This window comes from Hetaerina americana, unplaced genomic scaffold (assembly GCF_022747635.1).
Source record: "Hetaerina americana unplaced genomic scaffold, ioHetAmer1.1.p SCAF_48, whole genome shotgun sequence".
NCBI lineage: Eukaryota > Metazoa > Arthropoda > Insecta > Odonata > Calopterygidae > Hetaerina > Hetaerina americana.
This window is the reverse complement of record NW_027287073.1, coordinates 170,459-195,481: the sequence shown is the minus strand read 5'-3', so window position 1 is coordinate 195,481 and position 25,023 is coordinate 170,459. Positions and strand designations below refer to the sequence as shown.

The 25,023-nt window shown below is 39.8% G+C and overlaps 1 protein-coding gene across 1 annotated transcript in view; it reads left to right on the top strand.

The window, feature by feature from the left end:
- The first annotated feature begins 235 nt into the window (after positions 1-235).
- Positions 236-25,023, top strand: part of LOC139693374 (L-asparaginase) — a 74,445-nt gene continuing 49,657 nt past the window's right edge. The window contains exon 1 of the mRNA XM_071591501.1: positions 236-495. Within this exon, the coding sequence (XP_071447602.1) occupies positions 351-495 (145 nt within the window). The 5' untranslated portion in view covers positions 236-350. The remainder of the gene's footprint in view (positions 496-25,023) is intronic.

The following is a 25,023-nucleotide window of genomic DNA, read 5'->3' as shown; positions in this document are numbered from 1 at the left end:
TTCTTCACACAATAAATGCCCAATTTATCGACTTTATTCCTCTTGCCTATGCAATATCATCCCATACTACCTTCGGCTCCAGGTTTGAGCTGTTCTCCGGTAGGGAGTGCTGCGCCTGTTATTACTCCCACCCCCTTACACACCAATGTAGTATTAGTTAGCGGCGCGTCTCGTCGACTGCTCATTGCAGTCCGTGTTCGTTAAACGATAGGATCTCCAGCACATTCTGCTTTCTGAAAACATAGCTTAAAGAATAAAGACTGCTCTGGTGTGCTATCCTATTCACTCTTTTGGAGAGAAGAAAGTTCTCATCCTTTTGAATCATCCACTTCTAGCTAAGCATAGCGAAAATGAATGGAAGTCTTGGACAACATGACACGAGGAATGGTCGGAGACGCAGTTCTGTGGATGGAATCGGCTTCAACCCTAAGTCAGAGTGCAGTGTGCTGGTAATTTACAGTGGTGGCACAATAGGTATGGCGAGTAAAAATGGAGGTGAGTGACGAAAATATTTTTTACCTCTAGTTTCTCCTCACGTTCTTAATTTCATTATATCATATGCATTTATAATGCACAGTCTGTTGTTGTCAGCATTGTCTCCATGGTTTCCTCTAAAAAAATCAACATTAATAATTGCCCATTTATGACGATGCACCCTTTTCAAAATTTATTGCGATCCTAGTTTGTCTCTTTGACGTTTTCTTGCTTCAAGTTTTTACTTTCATGATTAGTGACATCGTATTTTAGGTAAGGTGTGTTTATAACGATGCAGTCTCCTATATTTAATATGCGGAGCAGTGATTTCACGGAAAATGATCACGTTCCTCTGATTAATACGATTGTACTAATTTGAGAGAATCCACGCTGTTTTCCATTTAAGTAATTGCGCGCTCTCAGACATAGATCACCGATGGAGTTAAGAAACCAACATTTCTCGCGAATCAAGGTATTGGTTTGAGCGTTTTCTTTAAAGTCGCTTTGGCTGATGGTTTAGACAATATTGCGGCAGTTGTTCGTGTTCTGTTACGCTTATCCTCTCGTAATTCAAGATTTTTCGTCAGTGCTGAAAGACATATTACTACATGGTCCTCTGCAAGACAATGCTAGAGTGTATGGTAGGAGGTAGTTAAACACCAAGAATGCGACATTAAAAATTAAATTTTTCTTAATTTTTAAGTAGGCGACGTACCAATGTAGGTGACGGCTGACTCCACGGAAATTGATCACGATCATCAGGTTGAAATCCGAGGAGTGTAGGAGGTAAACAGAACTTATTCATTGTTAATTATTGTCTGATCTCCATTTATTTTTCTTGGAGATTTCTTGCATTTTTCCCCCAACCGCACTGACAGGTTGGAATCTAAAGGCATGTCTGGCGAAAAAGGCAACTGGTTGTAATACCAGGGACGGACCTGGTTTGACTTTGGGGCATGAACCCATGGTTTGACGGGGGGGGGGGGGGGCAGGATAGAAGAATGAAGTGAGAATTTTAAGAATAGATTAAAACATATAGCAATTTTGTTAAAATCAAATGTGTTTCGCTTTTTGGAGATTGGGACACCCCATCCACCTTTAGGCAGTAAAGGATTGAGTCGGTAGCACCTTGGTGTAGAAATAATTTAAAATTAAGAAAAACATGCTAATGGATGCGGAAATGATTCGTCGCCGTTTGGAATCCGGTTAATAAATGAATTACCACCCCCACATATTTCTAGTTGTAATATTTTACCATTTTTTTAGATTTATTATACGATGTGACATGCACACAGGCCGTTCTGATCTCGCCCAAAAGTTCTCCCTTCGTAGCGTATACTCGTACATTGCAAAATTAAAAAATGAAATTTCTGTTAAAAAATGAATTTTCTGTTTCCACAACGGTAAACTGCTGTAGCGAGAGCTATAGGTTATTATACGTGGATGCTCGAACTGATCAGAGATTAATAAGTGGCCAAGAAATGGGCTCATGCAGACTGACCACATGGTTTTCCAGAGGTCACTCCAGGATTTCCTTTGTCTCGCAATGAATCGCGCCCTAAGAAGGCACCCGGTCATGTGTGGTATACTAAATCCAGAGCCAAATTCAAAATTAATTTTTCAAATTAATTTTGTTCAGATTCAAAGTTAATTCTTTTGATTTTTTTTCATTAATGGATTTCGAAGAATTAGCATGACGAATTACTGGTGCTATATTTTGAAGGGTTGAGGGTAGGAAAATGTTAATTGGTTTGGAATTAAAAAAAAATTATTAAAATATTTTCTTTTTTTTCCCGGCAAAAATGTCAGTTCAATATCGATGGCACATTGAAATATTAGGGTGTATTAAAATAAACTTATGTAAAATGTGAGGTACGTCAGTAGAACATGTTACATTTTATTTATTTCTAAGCTAAATCCAGTCTTTAATACTATATGTGCATAGTCTTTCCGCTGCTTGGCGTGTGTCCCAAGTGTGCGCATGATTGCCTTAACGTAAAGTATAGCTAGAGCTGGCATTTCAACGCATCATCGAGCACATTTGTAAGTAAGAGGAAGAGAAATTGCGAGAGATGTTAGGGGTTGGGATAGTGGGATTGGTATTCGCCAGTAATTTGGTGGTCTATCTTATGAGTGGTTGTGACTTATTCCCTCCTTTTTAATATAGCCGGGAACTTCTGTAGTGGGTAAAACTAGCACTTGTTTAAAACTACGGAAAGGGGAAACGTGGCTTTGTTAATTCCACTTAATGTTTTGATATTAACGACCCAGGTGTCAATACATAGTATTATAATCAATTGATGGTTACTTGTATGTATTGAAATCCGGGTCGTAAGATCAAAACATTAAATGGAATTAACAAAGCGAAATACTTTCCCGTAATGGATCAGTTTCTCAAAGAGAAGCCTGAAATTACCAATTTCATGTTTGAAACGAAGTTTTCCGCCAACCTGGATATGGGTTTGCACAATCATGCAATTTTTTCAGAGATTTTAAGCGGATGGTTTTTTCTCTTTTCCTAACCTTTTTAACACCCTTCCTCTGCCTTATCAATTTCCCTTTCCACCGAGTACTTGCATCCCCTGCCACACACCTTTTTGGTGTATTTTTTCAGATGTAGATGTAATCTGTTGGAATTCATCGCGTGGGAGGGGAACGTCCAGAGTAAGCGATTGAGAGTATTTGAGGGGAAATTTTGCTTTTGAAATGGCTAAACTTCAGGTGTTGAGAGGGATAGAGTGTGAGGGTGGAATTCAAAATCTATGCAATTAAGGAGGTATCACCAAGTCAGGTTAAACACGGTTTAATGAATAATTTAGTTTTTCATTGATGAGGGGAAAATCCGAATGGGAAACCTGGGTAACGTGTTTTCCTCGTCGTTAATTCCATTCTCCGTGATATGTCGGAAGCATGAGAAACCGTATAAAATGTTCGTAGTACCGTAAAGCGCGTTAAAGGTATCCTTTTGTAGTGCTTACACAATTTTTGAAATTGCATTTGTTAGCGTTGGTTCGAAATTAAAATTATGAATCCTTAATCATTTAATGATATTTTTATGATGATTAAAATATTTTTGTGCGTACATTTACTTAGTATTAATGGCCGTTGTTGGCCCGTATGGCGTGGTTAAGGCAGCCACTTAAGCTACAGGTATGTATGCTACCTGTATGTCACAAAGTACATCTTTTGAACTACAGTCACAAAAATATACATTCTTTAATCTTATTAACAATATTGCTGTAAGATCTGATACTTTCCCGTCGTATCGGCCGAAAAAATTGCTCCTAGTTCTTCTTCCGGGTCAAATTCTTCATCTCCGTCGACGATTTGATGACCGACATCATCTGCCTTTTGACGCCCTGGAGACATACGAGGGTCATCCGGAAAGTAGTACCCGTTCGTGCCGCATGAAGTGCTGACGACGCGAGTAGCCGCTGGACGAGGTCAGATAGCTTCAGTGGCTTGTCTGCCTTCTCTGAGCCAAGTTGCGTGACGCTAGCATTGCCTGTGTTGTTTCTGTGATTGTTTACAATGTTTAAAAAAATTGAGAACGCCGCCAGTTGTGAAGTGAGGGCAGTGATTAAATTCCTCAATGCAAGAAACGTTCGCCCATGTGATATTCATCGCCAATTAAAGGAGGTGTATGGAGACAATGTAATGGACGAGTCGTCTGTTCGGCGGTGGTGTCGCAACTTCAACATGGGGAGGGGGAACACACACGACGATGAGCGTTCGGAGAGACCGTCTGTCATTACAGACCAACTGGTGAGCTCAGTTGACGAATTCGTGAGGAACGATCGGCGCGTCACAATTGATGACATCTGTGAGCATTTTCCCAATGTTTCTCGAACAATTGTTCATGAAATTGTTAAACACCATCTGCATTATGCAAAAATTTGTGCAAGATGGGTCCCTCGCGTATCTCAATGAGCTGGCGGCGAAGGACTATGCAGCAGGAATACAGAAACTTGTCACACGTTATGACAAATGCCTTAATTTGCTTGGAGATTATGTTGAGAAGTAGTTTAAAGTATCCTCTTTCAAATAAAATTTTTTATGTTTGTTAATATTTACTTTTGTGTCTTTATTTCACGAACGGGTACTACTTTCCGGATGACCCTCGTATGTATAGCGAGACAATCATCAAAACGTCGGCGGAACGGATAGCCTAAACTGGTGGAATGCCCAAGAGGAGAGAGGCTCGGGATGGTGCAATGGCTTTGGTAGTCTGATGGCATGAATTTCCACCTCGAGGGCCCGGGATCGAAACTCGGTGTTGGCCGGATTTTTCAGTGGTATCCCGATCGTTACTTGAGGTGCAATGAGCAGAGCACTTTAAGTGATTACGCCGTTAGTCGAATGGGAAGCTAATCTGCTTACCCTTTGGCGCCTTTCATTAAGAGTAGGATAATGCCGACGCCGGGTTTCTCTCCACCCTGCCCCTATTACCTGAATACTCTACCCCTACCGAATTGCCCACCTATTACTTCTGGCGCAAATGACTGCAGCTATCGGTCGCATCCCCTAATTATTACTTCTAGTGCCCCTGAAAGGAAATTTTTCAACAGTATTGGTTCTTTCTTCATTTTGAAAGCCTTTTACATTCTGAATAGATGGCTAATGTTAAAGTGAGCGAACAAGGAATTATGAGATTACTAAAAGAGATTAAGCCTAACCCATCCCCAGTTCCGAACATATACCGAATAGGGTGTTAAAATAATTAGCTACTGAATAATCGCGCCATATCTCGAAGTCATACTTGATAAATCCCACTTAGGATGCAATTTTCTCTGAGGATTGGAAAATCTTACGTGTAACGCCTATTTTTTCAATGTGGTACCAGGGAGGAAACTAGTAATTACAGACTCATTTCCCTCTCGTCGATATTTTGCAAACTTTGGGAATGATAGGCTGATGCACGCGATTTTTGGATTGAACAAAAATCATTTGACAAGTTTCCCCATGGTTAACTCGTTTATAAATTAGAGCGTATTAAATTGGGTTGAAGACTTCCTGTAAGAACGGGAACAGAGGGTTGTCTTTGATGGCGCTAATTTCTGATAGCATACGCGTGGCCTGAACGCAGTATCTCATTGAAGTAGTTTTTTTTAGTTCCCTGCTAGCCACCACTATGGTGTGTGGCAGGGGGTGATTACGCACCAGACTATCCTTAACCCAAAAACACCTTTCCCCCTCAGCGCGGTCGGACAAACGTTATTTTATTCTGATCCCTTATTGTTCGTGAGAAAAATTACACTTTAAATCTACCTGTTCTGCACTTAATCTCTCGAATTTTAATGGATCTCTCCTACCGTAATACGATAGGGCTAATAAAATATTTTCAACATCATCCTTTCAATTTATAAAAGAGATTTAATCTGACCTTCAACATGCACCAAGCGCCAATCGCCTCTTAGCGTTCGTTCAGGCTACATCGAGTTTTTAGTAAACTCCTGTCGGGTGATTCGGTGCAAGCGCAAAATTCAGCGAACGATTGAACAGCGGTACGCCATCACATTTTGTGTTGGACTAGAAAAACCGGGAACGGAGACATTGGGCATGATTTGCCAAGTGATTATGGATAAAAGCATGTGACAAACTGCAGTTTTTTAGTGAAATAAGCTCTTCCAAGATGGCCCCACGCTGGACGGTCGTCGACGTCAAGAACCGACAACATGCAACGTTTGCGTGAAGTGCTGAATTCAGACCGTCGGTTAAGTTGACGAATGATCTCAGATCGCATTGGAATTGATAAGATGACGGTGCACACTATCACTGAAAATTTGGTGATGCGAAAGATCTTCGCGAAACTCGCCCCGAAGGTCTTGACGGACGACCAGCCACACCTGCTCCAAGGTTACCGACTACCAAACGAAAAAGGGAAACGCGAAAATTCCCCAACCCCCATGCAGTCCCGCATTGGCACAAACACATTATTTTCCATTCCCAAAAGTGTAATCCTCCCTCAAAGGACACCACTATAGGACCCCAAGTGGTGTCAAAGAAGCTTGCACGCGTACCCTTAAGGACCTTCCGGAATCCGCCTACCAGGGAACCTTCGAGTCTTGGAAAAGCCGCTGGCAAAAGTGTGTAGACTTTCAAGGATTTGAAGAATTTTGAAGCATCGTAGCGATATCCGAAAGAAATCTATTTCTGCAAAACTTTTCCCGATACTTTTTATACTAACCTTGTAGAGGGACATTGATTAATGTGACCGTAATCCCAAATGGAAGGTCTCCAATATTTTTTTTTAACCAAAAGAAAAGTTTATTACAATAATTTTTGCATCGATTCAAAACTTGAACAGTCCCCTATTTATTTAACATGCTATCATGACATGTCGTGATAGCCTTTCGGTTAATTTATTGTTGTGGGCCCCAGTTTTCGCACGCCCCTTTCATACCATTTCGCAGTCACGTCGTTGAGGAAGCGTTGGACCTCAACATCACCACCTCATCGTCGCTGAAGTGACTTCCGGCAAAATGATCTCTCAACATGGGAGTCTAGTGGAAGGGCATGGGGGCCAAGTCCGGACTATATCGTATGGTGGGTGTTGATATTCCGTACCCCGTTTCGATCCGAAAACACTGTGACCATGATTTTGCCGGCAGATTGTTTTGGTTTGAAATTTCAAGGCTTACGGGCCAAGAGGAATGTCACCACTCACGTGATTGCTGTTTGGACTTGGAAGTGTGAAGTGGAACACCCCTAACATGCTACTATGACGGTGTGAAACATGAAGTCCGACGCTTCAGGGCTGATATAATTACAGATAACGGTTTGGAAAATGTTTAGTGTTTAATTAAAGTTCCGTCCCGACTCATCAGTCAGGCACTTAAATCGATCAAATTCAGGGAGGATGCCAAATTGAAGGTTGTCCAAAATCGTTAGGCAGCAAGTGGGTGCAAATTTACGGCAACTATTTCGGCCCCTGGATTTAGGATACTAAATGCGCCATATTCCGACCACATATGTCCAAGTTCTGGAAGCGTGCTCACAAGCAGAAGAATAATCTCCATGGCGGGAATTTATTATATGTGTAGTTGTTCACAATAACATTGGTTTCATCGAAAGAGTACACTTATTATTACTTAGAGAGCGCTAAAAAAACTGAGTGCTTTATTAACTCGAGTTAAGAAAGGTGGAACTTTTCTCAGGAAAGAGAAATTCGACATCTTCCGCATGAACGTAGTTTTAATTCTTGTAATAACTTTATTTTATCTAGTAATTTAATACAGTTATTTGACAAGTAGAGGTAAGTAAATGTTTCGGACCAAAATGGTCGAAGTAGTATGGGCATAAGGAGAAGAACTGCACTAGACAAAGAGGCTTTCACAAGGAGGAGGGAATTGATGACCGGGACGTTGAGCAAGGATGTTAACAAAAGGCTCGTCAAAACTTTGAATTGGAGCGTAGTTATATACGACGCGGAAGCGTGGCCACTGAAACAGGATCGTAGACGAAGATTGGAGGGTTTTGAAATATGAGTGTGGAGAAGGATGAAGATGGTTAAGTGGACAGAGAGTAAAACATATGAGGAAGAGCTAGGTATGGTGGGTTTGGTATGGGATGGGACTCTTAGGAGACATGAGGAGGCAGGAAAAATGGATGAAAAACATATTGATCGGTAGTGCGACGTTAAAAACTGTGGTAGAGGGAAGACAGTTAGGAAAACAAGGAAAGGGCACGAATAGGATATGGGTGTTGGACGGAATGAAGGGAGGAAGGAAGTATACATAAATAAGGAGGGACCTGTCGTAGAGTAAGAGGTAGGGCTGTTTTTTGCTTGGAGAAACAAAATATTTATTTGGTACTTGTGTCCATCCAAAACCTACCTTAACCCGTAGACTAATTAATAATAATGAAAGAAAATAAATTTGAATTTAGTACCGAATATCGCCTAAGTTATTAAATTAAAAGAAATAAATGGAACATTGTAATAAAGAAACAACCGAATGAAAAGTAAAGTGAACTCAGAATTAGACAAAAACCATAGCGCGTCTTTTGCAACTACTCACAGAACTTTTGCTCAGTCTATCTCAATTCAAAATATTTGCATTTGTATAAGAGTACGAATATTTATTCGTACGATATCGTACTCGTATCATCTGTTAATTCCTCATTCTAAGCAGCATAGATGGCAGTATTTGTGCGTAGGGTGTCCAAATTCAATCTGCCTTTTTATTAGGCACCTAAAATCACACACCTCATTGCCCAGCCAGTTAGGACGCACCGTACTCAGTTTAAAAGAATTTACCTAAGCACATTTTACAAGCCACAGGACGATATATTACATTCAATTCTAGAACTAGACAAGCAAATCAAAAATTTCTCACTCCAAAAGAAAGACCGAGACATAATATCAATATATATCATATCTTGATTGGAGTACATTTATATACATGTACATATCATATATAAATTAAAACATCATATATAAAACACTCGCGAGTTGCTTTAACGCTCCTTTGCCTTGAATTCCAAACATCAATTTGTCACTGCACCAACAAGGGTCATCAAAATTCGTGATTTGTCAGCAACAGACGCACCCAAAAATGTCTTAAATATAGAAACTGTTTGAGGAATTAGCAACCACAATAAATGCTAAGTTTTCCCTGAGTGCAGTCTAAGTTGTGTTTGTCTCCTTTCATCATTTAGTTCCATAAATTTGAGCGTAATACTACCGAATCCCGGAAGAAAAGAATTGACAACCGTCGCACTATGTAAAGATACGAAGATAAGATTAATAGACTTAAATATGGGGCGTGGGCCTTTAGTAATGTAAAAACTGGTCTTGAGACAAGGGAATGAATGTAGATTGGAGGCTTTTCAAGATGCCGATGTGAGATAGAATGGGGGAGTTGGGTAGAGAGGAAGGCGAATGCTGAGGTTTAAAACAAGGCGTGCGAAGAGACGAAGTTGCTGAGGAAATCCGAAAGAGGTAGAGAAAGTGGCTGGAAGGTTTACCAAGATTTTGAAAGTTATGATAGAAGGGAGAACGTTTGGAAATCTTGATGGAGGAAGGAAGAGAGCCAACCTTTTAGAGAGCATGAAGGCCGGAAGAAATGAATAAAGAAACGAAGGAAGAAGTAATATAGTGCAAACAAAAGGAAGCTATCGTGATACGTTGAAATTAACAGCCTCAGGAGACCCGAAAAGTGCACTCACTTGCAACCGATTTAATTTTGAAGTGGCACATCTGGATGCTTCTGTCCAGAGGTATTTAAGCAGAATTTTATTTAGCACAAACTAGGATTAGAACCAAGATCTGGTGCTTTCCCGGTGTATTTAGTTGATGAAGTTTCCTCGGGTCTTCCACCGGGTCAGGGGTTCCATATTGACCGACGCGTCGATCATCTACCCTGAGGACGATGCACTAGTCGAGCATCGAAATGTCGGCCAATATGGAACCCCCGACCCAGTCGAAGACCTGAGAACACTTCATAATAAAAAAAAATGATTAGAACCGTTCGATTCACTTCTTGACATCTCGCTTTGTTTTGGACGATACGGAGTTTTTATCCAATTAAAATGCTTTGGTTTGGCCAAATTACTTCAAGTCTTTTGGCAGAAATTCTCCTTCTAATGTCACATCGTTAAAAACGTTCGTATGGAGCATGAAACTCCATGGATCAGAGACATGAAACATTGGTAAAGTTTATGGACCAGCAAATGATTAGAGCTCTCCGAAACATGGCGCAGGAGGAGAATGCTGGAGATTAAATTGGCAGACAAAGGGAGGAACGAGGAAGATGCAGAATAAGAGGAAAGAACAACATGGAGAAATCTACGGCAAAGAAGAACTAGATGACACACACAAATACAATGGATTAGTTAATGGATGGATGAGACGCACCTTAACACACAATGGATTAGTTAGAAGCATAATATAAGGGAAAATTGAAGTCAATATCCCGCGAGAAATACGAAGAGACACGTACACAAAACAAATTAAGAAGCGCGTAAACAGAACAACTATCTGGAGGTGAGGGAATTAACACAGAATCCATCTCATCCTAGCTTCTGGCTAGATGGAAGCTTAAAAATACTTAGACATGGACACTTTTCACGGCCGAGTATCCTGTGCCATGAATCATTTGGACGATCATACCCTTTATTTAATAGATTTCTTCCGACTTATCATAGTTTTTCAGTTAATATCTAATGATTATTTGAACAACTCCTTCCTCAAATATTTAGACCAATTGACATTAGGTTCTGAGAAAATTTTGCCACTCCCAATCTCGAACGAAAATTTTAATCCCTTATTACATGCTATTCTGTTCGCTATCCTGTGAAGAAGTAGATTGGTCGTCTGCTAATTAATTTTTACGCCTAGTTCGAGAGAGATATTCGATGTTTTCTTAAACTAAACATTCTGCGCCCTCCGAATCAACCATAATTTAAATTTGTGCATCTTCATCAGATGTCCGAGTTCGACAAATAAGTTAGCTCATAATTACGAATCCAAATCGCATCCAACAGTCAACTTTTCAGATACTCGTGACCGAAGAGTCGTAAATTTCAACAACCGTTTCGTATTTGGTTTGGCATCCTTTTGGAGTGGTGTACCTTGTCATTCTCTTTCATTTGCGCACCAATGCTTCCATATCGGGTTTTAGCTCTTCTGAATTGACGAAATCATCTACTTTATCACCGTGAACATATTTCATGGATACCAGCTTCCGTCATATACGTGTAAAGTCCGGAAAACATACTCTCTCATATGAATGCATACATATATATAAAAAGTGGTTTTGTCATTTCTTTTGCCACCCTCGAGTCTTTAATAACCTCTAAATATTTATCTATTACGCGCTGTGTTATGATAGACTTCGCCCTCGCGTCTTTCTTGGTGAAGTCTTTATTTTCTTCTTCCCAAGTTTTCTCGAGAATTTACATTCCCAATACCTTCTTCTAACATTCCCAATAACTTCTCCGACCCCTTTTCCATCCAACATTGCAGTGACTCGGAATTCCCTCCTCAAAAATTTTCTGGTGGATAACATCAGTTATTGAAATAATCGTTGTCCTTGCCACCTGGTTCCCTTTTCAAATGATTTAAGCGCCAATTTTATCCGTTTATTCTCATTTTTCTACTTTCTTTGCAGGCTTCATATGCTTATTATTTTGATTTTTTAATTACGTTTATGGATCCATAAACTTTGGGAAATCTTTTTACGTCAGCAATAACGTCACCACAGCTTCTTTATCACCAGTTACAATAAAAAAATGTCTTTTTCTCCACAAAAATGAATACAACCATCATAATACATCTGTACATACTGTAAAAATTTATAGTTTTAACTTTACAGGGGTGCCAATCGTAAAATAATGAGCACGATTTTAAAAATGAGACACCTTTTATTTTTCCTAGGGTATGTGCCAAAAATTTACTTTAAGTACGATTTTAAATTTAAAACCCGAAATCTACCGAAGGCCGGGCGTAGGCGGATTCCGGAGGGTCTGTAAGGGTACGCGTGTGAGCTTCTTTGACACCACTTAGGGTCCTATTGCGGTGTCCTTTGAGGGAGGATTTCACTTTTGGGAATAGGAAATAGTCTGTTGGTGCCAATGCGGGAATGCAAGGGGGTTGGGGAATTTCGCCCTCTTGTGAAGGCTGCATGCTTCAATGTTTTCGCAATCCCGTCTCCTCCTCCCCATGCCGATTACATGTTAGTTTTACTTTCCCACCATTTGTATTTGTTTCCAAATATGGAATTAAAAAGCCACCAATCTACGTCTTTCATCTTTTTTGACGATCAGGTAAAACTGCAAGGGAAAGCACCACGCTCCACATCAAAGTTTTATTATTGTATCATTAAAGTATTGTTATATAAACCTCGTGGAAATTATGCAATTGCCACGGTGGCAACGGTCAAGTCGGGCCAACGGTCACTCTTACAATGCACATGCATTCATACATACACAAGAAGAACAGATTAAAGAGTCTCTTCTCCATATCCTTACTCAACGTCCCTGTAATCGATTTCCCCCTCCTCATGAAAGTTTATTTGCCTAATATAATTATTATTTTTATGTCCCTAATACTATGATCATTTTGGTCAAAAAAATGATAGAATAAAAGAGCAACTAGCGAAGATTATGAAGCTCTCCGAGAACTAGGAACGTTATTTCCAGCACATAAGGCAATTGAATTAAAGGTCTTTTCAAGTTAAAAGGAATTGGCATGAAGGAAATGCAGAATATTTAAAAAAGGACTCTCAGGGAATGGTTTTCGTTCACGTACTTAGATGCACCTGTGGAAATAATGTCTGCCGTGAGAATGCTGATTTTCAAGCATTGACCCACAATCTACTCGTAATTAATTTGTCAAATAATGCGGCAGCTCATATTAAAATGCTTTAATGCATTAACTCAAGACCATAAATTGCGCACAATATCTCTCATCCCTGTGGTGTGCTCATTGATTTCACTAAGCAGTCTTAATCTAAAATTCTTAGTGTGGACATCGTAAATCAGTCATATATTCCGGTAATCTTGCATTAGGTAGATACCAAAATTTTTTCCGAGTTTATTTTTTTATGTATCGCGTACGTGCCACGCTTATAATTAGATATATTATTTAATACCCTTTGATATATTTAGAGTAATGTAAATTATTATATTTTTTTTCCAATTCAGAGATTAAAATGTTAGCATAGAATTCAAAACTTTCTCATTTACAAATAGCTTTATAATAGGAAATAACGCTGAAGAGAAATGTAAATTTAGCACGGAGTTAAAATAAAAATTTTCCTTTTCAAAACATGGAAATTACACGTATTACGTTAGATTTAACAAAGACAATCATGAGTTTTCTAAATCTAATGGTTGAACAAATAATACTCAAAGGCATGTTGCTCAAAATAAACAATAAAAGGTTTTGCAATTGGGCGCTTCAAATTCTAGATGTCGTACTTATTATACGGTAGAGACATTTGGCGACAAAGACGGAGAATAGGAAAATACGAAGGTTTATTTGCTTATAATTAATGAATATCGAAGTTAGTTGTCCAATAAAATTAACTACGCGTAAATTCGCGGAAACCATTAGCCATTCGCGGAAATGTCAGAGTAAATAGAATCGAGGGCGGGTCTTTATTATAGTTATCAACTCATGTGTCAACAGCGCTGATAGCTAGATAGCGTTTTGGAAAGTATCGGAAAAGACAATATTTTATTCTTCCGCGTACATTTTACTATGCACGACCTAGGTTTAGACTTATGAAGTCATCATCAGGTGAAGTATAGGGGACACCCAGCTTTATATAATAAACAGAGAAGAGGAGATAGGTGCTGGTAAAATTGGAGTAGGGGAAAGAGAAATGAAACTGGTGTGTGTGTAAGGGAGGGAGGAGGAGAGGGGGGGGTTGGGTATGGCGTCAGGGGGGGAGGAAAGGGGCTGTGGAACAGAGGGAGGTCCAGGAGGCGGGAGTGGGAGAGGAATACATTAGGTAATTAACCAATATCCCTTATAATGACTGTTCTGGGAAGAGTAGAGCTATGTTATGTATTTCAAAATTTAAAATTTGGTACAGTGAATTATTTCAAGATCAAGAATGGCCACATGGACTACAGTTCACTTAACATTCAATCTAGATAAACGTATAGATTAAGATAACCTTAAGTTTAAGTAGTGTTGAATCTCCTCCAAGAAAAAAGAAATTAATTTCGTCCCTATAAGTGGAGATGACTTTATTGATTCGAGTGCTTAACACAAATTTCAATTATTATAAAAAAACACTGAAAGCAATGGCACATTGTTTTTTTTTTGTGAAATGGAAATTATTTTTTGACATGAAAATGTCACACATGAACACTAGCATACAGGGTTCTTCCGGAAAATAAGTGTACTGACTCCTGGGCTGGGCGCGCCGCTCCAGGCGCGCCCAGCACCGCTCTGACGGGCTGCGATTGGAGGGGGGTATGTTGGCAAGCGACGCTGAAAAAGGCAGTCGGCTCTGAGCTGTGGTGTAGTGAGGAGCTCTGTTAACGCGAACCTCCACGCTTCGACCCACGTCACGGAACGCGATGCCGAAGTTTTTGGAGCAGCGTTATTCCATCAAATTTGCGGTCAAGCTTGGGAAATCGTCTACCGAAACTGTCGGTATGATTAACCAGGCTTACGGGGAGTCAGCCATGTCCAGAAACATGATCTTTCGGTGGCACAAGATGTTCGTGGAGGGCAGAGAAGAGATCGACGACGAGTCTTCGAGAGGTTCCCGATGATGCCTTCGCGGGAGCGTTCCAGGAATGGGAACGCCGCTGGAACAAGTGTATCGACTCACAAGGGTCCTATTTTGAGGAATATTAGGTTAAGATATGTAAAAGTGTAATACATTTTTTTTTCCTGAGCTCAGTACACTTATTTTCCGGACGAACCCTGTATACGCGGCGAAGATATTATTACTATCAGTTGGTATCTCATGTCGTTAGTACAAATGAGCGTATGCAATTAAGTGCAAAACACCGAATCCATTTAGATAAAACAAAATACGTATTCACGAGGACTTTTTGTGAAATTAAAATTATTTGCGGGTGAAAACGATTAAAGTCGACTACGGTGAAGAGAATCGAATCATTCGGTGATCCGTTTATTCTCTACTCCCACCCATCGTTCAGACTGTCATTAAAAGTTATCAATTACGATGTTGGAAAATTCAATCAACGGCAAGAACGCGTAGATAATGGTATACGATGCGGTCATAGCACTCCCCTTTGTCTCTGTCGACGCTCTTCGCGGAGGAGACCCGCGGGGAGCTTCGTTTGGCGTCGTCTGGATTTCCATGGAAGAAAGTGTCGGTGGATAAGAAAATTGCATATCTACTATTTACGGCCAGCGGGGATATACGTATCACCCTGTTGCCTCACCCGATCGCAATCTATGCCAGGACTACTTATGCTGCATAATATTTACTGTGGTGGTGACTAAGTGCTAAGCAAAAGTAAATGCCCTGGAAGTCAGAAGAGGGCTAAAACGCGATCTTCTCAATATCTTACGCAAACTTTCACAGTCGTGTCTGCTAAGGAATCCCAGTGATCCTAGTCGCCACAAGGTCGCAGCTATGAGAATCTTGGAAATCGCCGATGGCAACTACACCGCGTTTGGCAGAGCGAATTGTCGTGTGAGACCTACATGGGGTTTTCTCTTTAGGGTGAACTATGGCGGATTCGGTGTACAAGGGTCGGAGGGGGGTGGCAGTCATTCAAAGTAATGACGACTTGCAACCCACGAGACATACGAATCCCATCTTCAACAGTGTACCGAGACTTTACCGCGGAATAAGGTAATATAGTTAAACATTGAAATAGGAGGGCAAAAACTAGAGCAGGCAGAACAGTTTACGTATCTCGGAAGTGTTTTGGACCAACACGATCAAAGCAGTAGGGACGTAAGGAGATGAATTGCGCAAGGCAAAGAGGCTTTCACAAGGAGGAGGGAGTTGATGACGGGGACGTTGAGTGAGGATGTTAAGAAAAGACTCGTGAAAACTTTGATATAGGGCGTAGCTATGTACGGCGCGGAAACGTGGTCATTGAAGCAGGAGGATAGACGTAGACTGGAGGCTTTTGAAATGTGGGTGTGGAGAAGAATGGAGAAGGTGAAATGGACAGAGAAGAAAACAAACACGAAAGTACTTGGTATGGTGGGCGAAGAGAGGGGCTTGTTGGGAGAAATAGTATGGAGGCAGGAAAAATGGATGAAGGGTGTATTAATCGGTAGTTGGATGTTGAAGACTGTAATAGAGGGGAGAATATTAGGCAAACGAGGAAAGGGAAGGAACAGGATGGGGATGTTGGATGGGATGAAGGGAGGAAGAAAGTAATCAGAGATGAAGAGGGACTTGATATAGAGTAGGTTGCTGGGTTGTGTTTTCTTAGGAGTCACCAAATATTTATTTGATAGTTGTGCCCATCCAAAACCTACCTTAACCGGTAGATTACTTAAAAAAATATATACAGGGTCGCACCCTAAAGTGGTAGGACTGATTTTCTCTGGCGCGAACGGAGCGGTGGAGGGGGGTCTGCCTGGCAGGGTAAGGTGGAGGGGGCTCTTAGCAACAGACCGACACCAATATTAGTCGCCTGCGGGCTGTCGTTGAGTGAGGACACCGTTTATAGTGAAGCAAGTTTTTTGTCCGCGTCGAAAAACAAAATGAATCTGAATTTAGAGCAACGTTATTCCGTGAAGTTTTGTGCGAAACTCGGGAAGACGGCAACTGAGACCCTCGATATTATCAAGCAGGCTTATGGGGACACTGCCTTTAAGCCGTCCCACAGTATTTGAGTGGCACAAGTTGTTTAAAGAGGGTAGGGAGCTCGTTGAAGACGACCATCGCTCCGGACGGCAGTCGACGGCAAGAACCGACACGAATGTGGACAGAGTGAGGACACTGCTGAACACAGACCAACGCTTAACGAGTGAAGAAATTGCAGACCAGTTGGGTCTGTCTGCATCCAACGTCCAACGCATTATTTCACAGAATTTGGCCATGCGCAAGGTGTGCGCCAAGATGGTGCCGAAAATTCTGAGTGTAGACCGACAGCTCCTGGCCAAATACGGCGTTGTCACGTTGCCGCACCCGCCCTATTCTCCCGATCTGGCACCATCGGACTTCTTCTTCTTCCACCTGATGAAAAGACAGCTCAAGGGACGACGTTTTGACTCGATAAAGGCCGTTCAAGAGGCTTCGACGAGGGTCATCAACGGCATCCCCAAAGAAAATTTCCAGCGGGCGTACGGGAAATGGGAGCAACGTTATACTAGGTGTGTAACAGCTCAAGGAGCATACTTTGAAGATTATTAAGTCGATGTAAGTATATCGTCAATAAAATTCTTGTAAAAAAATCAGTCCTACCACTTTTGGGTGCAACCCTGTATGTATATATTATTATTAGGTAATCTACCGGTTAAGGTAGGTTTTTGGATGGACCTAATTACTAATTAAAAATTTGTGACCCCTAGCAAAACACATCATCCTACTTTACATCAGGTCCCTCTTCAGCTCTGAGTACCTTCTTCCTCCCTTCATCCCGTCCAACATCCCTATCCTGTTCCTTCCCTTTCCTCGTTTGCCTAACATTCTCCCCTCAATTACAGTCTTCAACATCCCGCTGCCGGTCAATACCCCCTTCAGCCACTTTTCCTGCCTCCATAGGAATGCTCCCAACAAACCCCTCTCTTCGCCCACCATACCAAGTACATATATATATAAAAAATATACATACAATATGTATATATTTATATAAATATGTAATATATAACATATTTTTATATTTTTTGTGGCATATACAAATATACCTTACATGACTTGTATGTCTTACATCAAAATTGCTTCCTGAGAAGGGTCATAGAGGGCAACATTGAAGGAAAGAGAAGAAGAAAAAGGATTGGAGTACTTAATGGGATAAGAAATGACAGATGTTATAGGCAAATGAAAGAAGATATTCAGGACCGACAACGATTTAGGACATCCAGTTGAAACCTATAGAAAGACTGATCCGCTTAAGAGAGAGATAGAGAAACACTTGGAGTTCCAAGTTCTCGAGGCGTATTCACGGCGAGGTATATCCAACGTGAAATAACTCCTATCCTTATATTTTCATTCTCTTTCGAACTTTTTCATTCGCGTATTTTCCCACTTTTCGGCTCTTGGCCTCCATCTCATAGATCACAGTGTCGCAGATCCTCGCAATGTGTTTTTCTTTTTCTAGGTCCGATGCCAGCGAGACTGCAGATATATTTGGGGTTGGAATCGCCAATGTAATTTGTTTCCATTATAATTCTCTCTGTGTCGCAAGAAAAGTCAGGTCTACCTTTCTAAAAGTCTGAACTCTTTGCTTGCCCTCTTCGAGAATCAGGAGACTCCCAACCTAATTCCTCCAGCATACTCGTGACTATCACTCGCTTTCCGTAGCAATTTTTAAAAGACCCAGCGGATTTCTCCGAAACTTATCTCAATTTATATACCACCGCCATGATAAAGCACGAAGGAAGAATAAAAAAGAATGCGTTTCCACAGGAAAGAATTTATTACTTTCTACTTATTTCGTTGCACTGCAGTTTCGTCTGGACAGACGATAAACATCGCAAAGTCTTTTTGATTCCTTCATCGTGCTTTACGCATGAATTTCCTCAAAGTATCGGCCTCAACGATCTCTCACCTCAATGATGATAATTTTATGAGTATGTTGAGAGAAAATTACGGTAATGCATCCCTTTAATGATAATGGATTCCATCTATTACCTCTATCTCTTTACTTCCCCATTCACTACCAGTTTTGTTCAGTTTGATTCACTCATAATTTACGACGAAAGACGTAAATTATGGTGGGTAAGTGATTTTTCTTACATTTCGTTCTGTAATACCTCCATTTACTATGTGCTTTCCACATTTTCGGGTTTTCAATTCGATTCGTTTTTCTGTCTGTTTCCTCATATCTGTGATCATTTATCGATGTATTGCCAATTTCTTCAGCCCTTTCCATATCCCCTTACTCACCGTGTCTCCCTATGACTACCTCCCTACTACCTTATGACTGTCTCTGTAGCAATGTACTCTTATTACTCTTGGAGGTTTTTGAAATGCCGGTTTGTTGAAGAATGGAGAAGGTGAAATGGACAGAGAAGAAAACAAATGAGGAAGTACTTGGTATGGTGGGCGAGGAGAGGGGTTTGTTGGGAGAAATCCTATGGAGGTAGGAAAAATGGGTGAAGAGCGTATTGACCGGCAGTGGGATGTTGAAGACTGTAATAGAGGGGAGAATGTTAGGCAAACGAGGAAAGGGAAGGAATAGGATAGGGATGTTGGACGGGATGAAGGGAGGAAGGAAGTACTCTGAGATGAAGAGGGACTTGATGTGGCGTAGGATGATGGATTTTGTGTTTTGTTAGGAGTCACAAAATGTTTTATTTAGTAGCTGTGCCCATCCAAAAACCTACCTTAACCGGTAGATTACCAAATAATAATAATAATAATAAATACTCTGCCACTCAAGTTATTGAGTCCACTTTCGTGTGCCACAGTGGTGTATTCAACTATCCACCCTCTTCTTGTGATAAAATGTTCATTTCATGAGCTCTGATATGAGTAATTCTTAATTTGAAACACTGTCCACCCATTTCATTTTCATAATTCCCTGATGGGAACACATATCCGTCGATTCCAAACTTTCCTGTCTCAGGACTGTTGGAAAGCATAGCCAATATAGATTGGCGGAGGATGGGAAATATTGTAGCCTGTGTCATTTCTCACATTATATTCCTCTACGACCGTCTCTAGTGCTTATTTGCCATCAATTACAGCAAATACGCTTTTTTCAAAGCAAAAATAAATACGAAAATCATGTTACTTATTATAAATATTTATTGGGTTAACAGCACGAACGTGCCAATTGTAAAATAATTAGCATGAGGTTAGAGCGAAGCAGCTTTATCAGATGACCTTAATGCTATACGACGCTGGTGCGGCACTTGGCAGTTAGAATTAAATTTAAAAAGTGCGTAGTGATACATTTTTGGAAAAAAAGAAATTCCCTCCCGAAATTCTACCGCATCGGGAACACCGAAATGGAATGCGCAGACTCCATTAAATACCTAGGCGTTACCCGCACTCACGACCTCTCCTCGAAGAAACGCATACGGGGAATATGTGGACAAGCTAACAAAAAATTAGGATTTATTAGAAGACTACCAGGAAAATGTGATTAAAAGGTCAAAGAGAAATGTTATCTTTCGCTGGTTAGGCCTCATTTAGAATATGTTGCAAATAAATGGGATCCTCACGAAGTTGGATTGTTTGCCGAATTGGATCGCGTGCAGCGCAGAGGAGCTAGATTTGTAAAACGTTGCTATGATAAACTTAGAAGCGTATCAAAATTATTTGAGGATCTAGGCTGGGAATTACTCTCGGAGCGAAGTTACATTAAAGATTAAATCTCTTGCATATATTGGGAGGATGTCTCTTTAGCAGTGATTTTGAAAATGTATCATTACCCCCACCTTACTACGGTAGAAGAGATCATGTCAATAAAATTAGAGAGGTTAAGTGTAGAACAGATAGATTTAAGATTTCATTTTTTTCCACGAACGATAAGGGATCAGAATAACATTGTCCGACCGCGGTAAGGGTCATATTCGGATAAAAATTAGTCAGGTGTGAATCCACCCCCTGCCACACACCCTAGCGGTGGATTGCAGGGTGCTAAAATAAGAAATAATAAGATGAGATTTCCTAAATTTTTCCTGAGATATGCTCCAAAACTCTGCAGAAAAAGTGTGCTAATTAATCACGCTGCTTACAAATCTGTACTTAACCATAATAATGTCCAACTGATATGTTTCTGAATCCATGTGCATGTTCCATGTATATCTACGCCTTTAGTTTTGTCTGAACTAAGGGTTTGCTATGATTAATCTCCCCTGCTGAATTACATTTATATTTACCCGTAGTCATTCCTTGTTCCTAATCGGTAGTCTCTGCGTTGCTATCACCAATTCGGCCCACCGTCGGGTTCCAATCCCCCATCACTACCAAATTATTCCCCCGAATCCCCTGTTTTAAAATTATATGTGCTCCGATCAATAGATAGGTCAATGAAATCTCCGCCGATTAGTATATTTCAGTAATTGTTTTGAGATGAGAAGCTTTTTGTTTGTTTGTATACTTCTGGTAGTTCTGGTCGTATTAAATCGACCCTATTATTCCGGTAAAATGAACATACATAAATACTTTTGGATTGAGAATTTTTTTAAAACAACAATCACTTATGACCGAACCGTTTTATGGAATTATCTCATTCGATTTAACGCAGAGTAATTAACTGCAATAAAAACGCCGCCTACAATTCTAATTACTCTGACGAAATCATGAAATGATTTTCGGCAAATTTTATTGTCAGCCATTTCAGTGGATAACCAGCTTTCATATTCATTAATTACACCCGCGTATGTGCTTTAAGTAAGACGATGACATTCAGAAAGATTATTTTTTTAAACTTTGGCAGTTAACTACTAATGCTCAAGTTGTTTCCTTTTAAATTACGGCTTCATGAATATTTAATTGGTACAAGTTGATAAACGCAGTTCAACGTAAGGCATGTAAAAGTGACTCACTGGTGAATTTGTTTTTACTGCCAATTTTAAATGTATGTATGCTCCGATCAATAGTGGGACAATGAAATATCCGCTTATTATTAAGTCGCTTTCGTCGTTTTAACATGGGAACATTTTGATTTTCTTGTCTAGGTCTAGTATTGAATTAATTCTATCGTCCGGTGACTTGTAAAATGAACATACAAAGGTTCTTTTGGACTGAAAACATTAAATTGAACACAAAAAACACTTTCCAAGTCGTTATCTGACAGTATATCAGCGTTTTTGACGCATGAGTTGATAACTACAATAAAGACACCGCCCCCGATTCTATTTACTCTGGCATTTCCGTGAATGGTTAATGGTTTCCGCGAATTTACGTGCAGAAAATTTTAGTGGATAACTAGCTTCGATATTCATTTATTATATCCGCGCCTGTGTTTTGAATAATGTGATGATATTCAACGATATTATTTTTAAACTAACGCAGTTAACCACGAATGGGGATCTATTTCTTATTATTATCGAATCCTAAATTAAACTGTCCATTCCAGCGAAACGTGATTATATGACAAATTGTACTCATCTGTAGTACTGACCCTCACATCGTATAAACATAACTTTGGCGAAATAATTATTTAAATTATTTGACTTTTAAATGATCTGATTACATTATGTTGAAATTAAATAATGATAAAACTTTTATTTAAATTGTTAGACATGTCTCAAACATATAAAACCGCTTATTTCAACTCCGTGCTAATTTTATATTTCTCTTAAGCGGTACTTCCTATTATAAAGCTATTTGTAAAATGAGAAATTTTTGAATTCTATACAAACATTATAATCTATCAATTGGAGAACAATATAATAATTTATATTAATCTAAATATATGAAAGGTTATTAAATAAGCTATCTAATTATAAGCGTGTTACGTACGCGATATATAAAAAATAAACTCGGAAAATATTTTGGTATATACCTAATACAAGATTACCGGAATATATGACTTGTTTTACGATGTCAATACCAAGGCTTTTAGATTAAGACTGCTTAGTGAAATCAATGAGCACACCACAGGGATGAGAGATAATGTGAGCAATTTATGGTCCTGATTTAATGCATTAAAGTAATTGCAAGCATTTTAGTATGAGCTGACGCAATATTTCAAACATTGATTAGATAGAAGGTCACAGATATAATTTCACGAGCGCCAATGAATTCTCAAGTATGGTTGTGAAGTGAAATACGTAAAATAGTTTGTTGGCAAACACACTAATTCCACGAATGCGAGATAGTTTCCGTGACTACTCCCACCAACTATAATTCGCGACTGTCCCGCCAAATGCGGGATGTTTATTTATTTGTCGTGGCGGTCATATTAGATACCTTGGCTTAGGTATACTGCTTTGGTTTCTCACCATAGGGTAGAGGTTAATAGCGAACGACTCATAGCGTGAATCACATTCTACGGAGCAGCTCATTTCAATAGGCTGAATTTTAACGACATTTTCTATCATAATGATCCGGTCCGGTCGCGTATGATTTTTACTCTCTGAAATCGTTGCGTTATAATGATGGAGAAAACGATTTCATATGGAAATATATTTCATTAAAAAACTTTTAATAACTCATTCCTATGTACAGATTAACTGAAATTTAATAAATTATTTTATTATTAATATTCATATAATAAATAATAGTCATATTATTTGATTTGCATCCATTTTTCAATGCCTACTTTTGTTTCTGGTAGTCGTTCCTGAACTAGCCAACCAAGTTTTATATATAGCATTATCAAATCTTTCTGTGCTGGAGATTATTTCAGTCCTTTGAATACGAGTAGCTTTACACAGCAGTGAGGTATTAATTTTCGTTTTTACATCGCTCTTCAAAATGTTTGCTAGTTGATTTTTTTCCCAGTTTCTAGGATAAAAATGATCGAAGTATTAGGGACAGAAAGTACAATGGAATTTGACAAATAAAATTTTTCAAGTAGGAGAAAATTGATTAGGGTGCTGGGTAAGGATTTTGAAAATAGACTCGTTTCAAAATTGATGTGGATCTTGGTTTTGTATGGCTCGAAACCTGGTCGTTGACTTAAGATATTTAGTAATGACTGGAGTCTTTGGAGAGATGTGGGTGTGGAGGAGGATAGAAAAGGTAAAATGGACTGTCAGGAAAACAAATAGGGATGTCATAGGCGTGGTGACAGAGCTAGATAGAGAGTATGTTTGGGAGGAATCCTAAGGAGATAATAAAGTTAAATGCATAAAAATTTATTAGTCAATATGATGTTGAAAACTCTGATAGATGGAACAGCTATAAGCAAGCTAGGAAAGGGAAGAAAAGGATAGGAGTGTAGACAGCACGTTGGGAGGAAGGAAGAATTTCTCGGGGGAAGACTTTATTATAATGCGGGATGTCTTGTTGTTTCAACGAAATATGTCAATACAAAACATACTACCTTGATCAAAAATTTCCCGGAATTTATTCAGAAAATTAAAAATACAAGTTTATTCATCTAAATCTATATTGTCCCCTTCAAAGTAATCCCCATCGACTGCAACACACTTATGCCAGCGCTTGATCCAATCCTCGAAACATTTTTTATATTCGGTTTTCGGTATGTCCATCAGTGCTTCCTGCGATTTTTCCATTACTTCCTCTCGGCTGCTAAAACGCGTTCCCCGTAATGGTTTTTTAACTCGATTGAACAGAAAGAAGTCACAGGGAGCCAAATCAGGTGAATTCGGTGGCTGTTGGATGGTATTTGTTGCATTTTTCGTCAAAAAATTACGAATAATGATAGCACTGTGCGACGGTGCGTTATCATGGTGCAAAATCCACGAGTTTTCTGCCCACATTTCTGGTCTCTTTCGGCGAATTGCTTCACGCAAACGTCTCATAACGCCCAAATAATACTCTTTGTTTACTGTCTGGCCTTCTGGCAAAAATTCATGATGCACTACACCGTTGTAATCCATGAAAACCGTCAGCATTGCCTTCTTTTTTGACTGAAAACGACGTGGTTTTTTTGGTCTCGGCTCATTTGGTGAACGCCATTCACTTGCCTGATGTCTGGATTGCGTGTCGTACTCATAAACCCACGTCTCGTCTCCAGTAATGATCCTTTTGATGAATGTGGGATCGGATTCAGCCTCGCAAATCATGTCTTTTGCGACGTCAACACGGTCTCTTTTTTGCATGAAATTGAGGTCTTTTGGCACCAACTTTGCTGCTACACTACGGAAACCCAAATCATTAACCACAATGTCTTGGGCGGATCCATAGGCAATGTTCAAGTCCTCCGCTATTTCTCTGATGGTTAATGTGCGGTTATTGACCAACATTTCTTTTACTTTATCAATTTTTTCACCGACTTTCGATGTCGATGGTCTGCCACTGCGTTCATCATCTTCGATTGACTCACGACCACTTCTGAACCGCT